This window comes from Tauraco erythrolophus, chromosome 25 (genome assembly GCF_009769465.1).
Source record: "Tauraco erythrolophus isolate bTauEry1 chromosome 25, bTauEry1.pri, whole genome shotgun sequence".
NCBI lineage: Eukaryota > Metazoa > Chordata > Aves > Musophagiformes > Musophagidae > Tauraco > Tauraco erythrolophus.
Genome location: NC_141489.1, coordinates 7,977,799 through 7,981,199, shown reverse-complemented (window position 1 = coordinate 7,981,199; position 3,401 = coordinate 7,977,799). Strand labels below are relative to the sequence as shown.

The 3,401-nt window shown below is 35.5% G+C and overlaps 1 protein-coding gene across 1 annotated transcript; it reads left to right on the top strand.

The window, feature by feature from the left end:
- The first annotated feature begins 2,175 nt into the window (after positions 1-2,175).
- Positions 2,176-3,123, top strand: LOC104380308 (olfactory receptor 6A2-like). The gene has a single exon (XM_009987765.1). It carries the CDS (start codon positions 2,176-2,178, stop codon positions 3,121-3,123), a length of 948 nt encoding a protein of 315 aa, XP_009986067.1.
- The last annotated feature ends 278 nt before the right edge of the window (positions 3,124-3,401 follow it).

Sequence of the window (3,401 nt, the reverse complement as noted above, 5' to 3'; positions counted from 1 at the left end):
TTCTTAACTAGACAGCTCAAAGCTTCTGAATTTAGAAAAATCTGTAGTCAGGTTTGGGACTCATCTTATACAGCACTAACAGCACCTAACAATTATCTCCATTTGATATAATTATTTTGTAATTGGTCAATACTTCCTAGAGCTCAATTCAAGTAATTTGTGCCTTATCTGTTTTGTTCAGGATAAGATGAATGCCACCCAGTGTTTATTTATTTCCACTGTGTAACTGAAGACAACTAGCTTATACATATTCAACCTTATGGCAGGTCTTCAAATGTGGGATAACGAGTATTTTCTTTGCCATACCTGCAGTGTCAGGAAAGACAAATCCTACCAATGGAGTGTGAAGACCCAAATGCCTTTTTCTCTGCTGAATAAGATAGATCTTTTTGTTATATGCTTCATATTTATTAGAAGAAAAGCCTTTGAGAAGATCTGTTTAATCAGCAGCTGTACATCTTATTCAGCAATTTCATCAACAGTTTGCGTAGCAAACTTTTGAAGAAATAATTCATCAAAATTAATATGGCTTATTTGCTTAATATATTTCTGGCTACTAGAAGACTACCAGACCATCTATTTACAGTGTTGAGGTATTTTTTTTTAAGCTTAATGACAAATGCTATTGCCAGGCTAGGGAAGAGAGAAGAAATAATTTGTTTCTTTGATTGGTCCCTTTGGAAGAATAAAGGACATGCACAGATGAAGTCTTCAGGAAAGTGAAGAAATAATAAACAGATGTCGCAGTTCAGTCTCTCTGAACTTCAAACAGTCCATTCAACGTTGTTACAAGGACTCAAATTTGTAAGTCAAACAGATTTAGTCATTTCTTATTTCTTATCATAAATACTAATAACATTTTAAGTCTGATGAGTAGTGTATTGGCTAACGAAGCTAGTAAAAAACATTATGATAGAAGATGGGTTTTAAAATAAATCTTTTTAGTGAGAAGCAGCACAGTAAATCTTATTTCTTGCAGAACATGTGAGTTTTTGTGCAAAGAAAAATAAGTGCAACAATATCTTTTAGCTAAAGGTACTTTTTGTCCGTTTCCCTTCCCTTCCCTTCCCTTCCCTTCCAAATTTTTGTGTCTACATGTAGGAGTGTGAGATAGGAGTTAAGATTCAATTGCCTAAATGTATGTGTCTGGTACCCCTTGAGATATCCTAGAAGATAACCTCCAAATATTTTTTCAGGTCACGTGCCAACTCATGAGGCATATATTGGATAGCCCAGGCTATCTTAAATAACAAGATATAACCATATTTAGACAACTGAATCAGTCTGTAAGTCTCTGAACCTCTCTTGTTACTGAGCAGAATTACATCAGTATTCTCAAGAAAGTCAAGATACCAATTTAACATAGCAAAATAGACTTGAGTAAGATGTCTACTTTTGAGATGCCCATAAATATCCCACCCAGCCTCCAGCTGTCATTTCAGAAGGGCAAAGGGGAATTTTGCCCTTATAGACAAGAAGATTCCAACACTCATTAGTTATTCAGGCTTGAACCCTGTTCATACAAGGACTGGAATATATTATGCAAAATGAAAACAAGCTGGCAAATTTCTCAAAATTCTTTGAAAATGTGAGACAGTTTTCAAATTTGGGTTTAGATTCAGACCACAATTTCTGAAGACATGGGCTACGGAACAGAAAAGCTTTATTTATGCTTATTATTTTAACTATATCAAAGTTACAGCTTTAATTCTGACCTTTATTAAAGTTTCACCTTTACAGAATAAGAAGACGTTGGTGATTATTATGTAAATACTACTATTGGTTTTGATAATATTTTGTTACTTTAAGGAGTATCTATGGTGATTGATTTTCTGGCAACCCTGTTCACAAATTCACAAATAAATTCATTGTACAACTTAGAAAAGTGCTAGTCATAATAACATAATTCCTTCTAGAAGATCAAGGAGGAGTTAGACATTATGTCTCTGAAAGAATTCAGAATTATTGTTATTTTGTTCTAAATACCATATTTTTTAATACTTTAATGATTAATAAAACTAGTATTTACAGCAGTATCAACACTAATATTGATTTGACTGCAGTGTGAAAGAAATGTAAAACAACTGTATAATGAGAGGAGGGGTATTCTAAAGTGTTGTAATCACCAGTAATAAGTCATTTATGTCATTGTCTTTACAGAGGTAAGTGGGAGACATGGAGATGAGCAATCACACTACGGTCAAAGAATTCATTCTCCTTGGATTTCCAATTGCTCCTCGCTTGCAGATTCCCTTCTTTGCAATATTTCTCATTGCGTATCTCTTGGTCTTAGCAGAAAACATTATCATCATCCTGACTGTCTGGACAAACTATAATCTCCACTCCCCTATGTATTTCTTTCTGAGTAATTTGTCCTTCCTGGAGATCTGGTATGTGACAGTCACACTCCCCAAGACAATGCTGAGCTTTGTCTCAGTGACAAAGCAAATCTCCTTCATGGGATGTATGACACAGCTGTACTTCTTCCTCAGTCTGGGCAACACTGAGTGCCTTCTCTTGGCTGTCATGGCATATGATCGCTATGTTGCCATTTGCAAGCCTTTCCATTATGCTACTATCATGAGACACACTGTCTGCATCTACCTTACTATGGGATCTTGGTTGACTGGTTTCTTAATTTCTGGATGCAAAGTATTTTTTATCTTTCAGTTAACTTACTGTGGACCCAATATAATCAACCATTTCTTCTGTGATGTTTCTCCTCTCTTGAACTTAGCCTGCACAGATATGGAAAGAGCTGCTTTTATGGATTTTGTGGGTGCGTTATTTATTCTTCTGATGCCTCTCTCCATAGTAATCCTATCTTATACCTATATTATCTTCACTGTTCTTCACATTTCATCTGCACGAAGTTGCCAAAAAGCCTTCTCCACCTGTGCCTCCCACCTTATAGTGACCATCATCTTCTACGCGACAAGCATTTTCATCTATGTGAGGCCCAAAACACTTCTAGTTCATGACACAAACAAAATTGTGTCTGCTCTCTATGCTGTTGTTGTTCCTCTCTTCAATCCCATCATCTACTGCCTGAGGAATCAGGAAATCAAGGATGCTCTCAAAAAGATCTTGTTCAGAAAAAGAGTTTCCTTGCAGAAACATTAGTGGGTTTAATCACAGAATAGAAGAGATTGTATAGGTAAGAGAAATAATTGGATTTTATTATTAAATCATTTCATGAAAAGCTCTGTTTTTTTCTTGAAATTCGGGAATTACAGGGAACTGATCGATGAGTGAGTCTTTTGCATGATCTGTCATTTTCATAGAATTTTGAGCTCTATCAGTGGTTTGTTTGAAGGAAAGACAAAGTTAAATATTGTTTTAAGGGCAGGGGAGATGCTCTTAGCTTTGCTTTAGCAGTCAGATTTCCTATATAACCAATA

Bases quoted from the DNA above. Each gene is read 5' to 3' on its own strand.
- LOC104380308 (XM_009987765.1), top strand. From the start codon at position 2,176: ATGGAGATGAGCAATCACACTACGGTCAAAGAATTCATTCTCCTTGGA.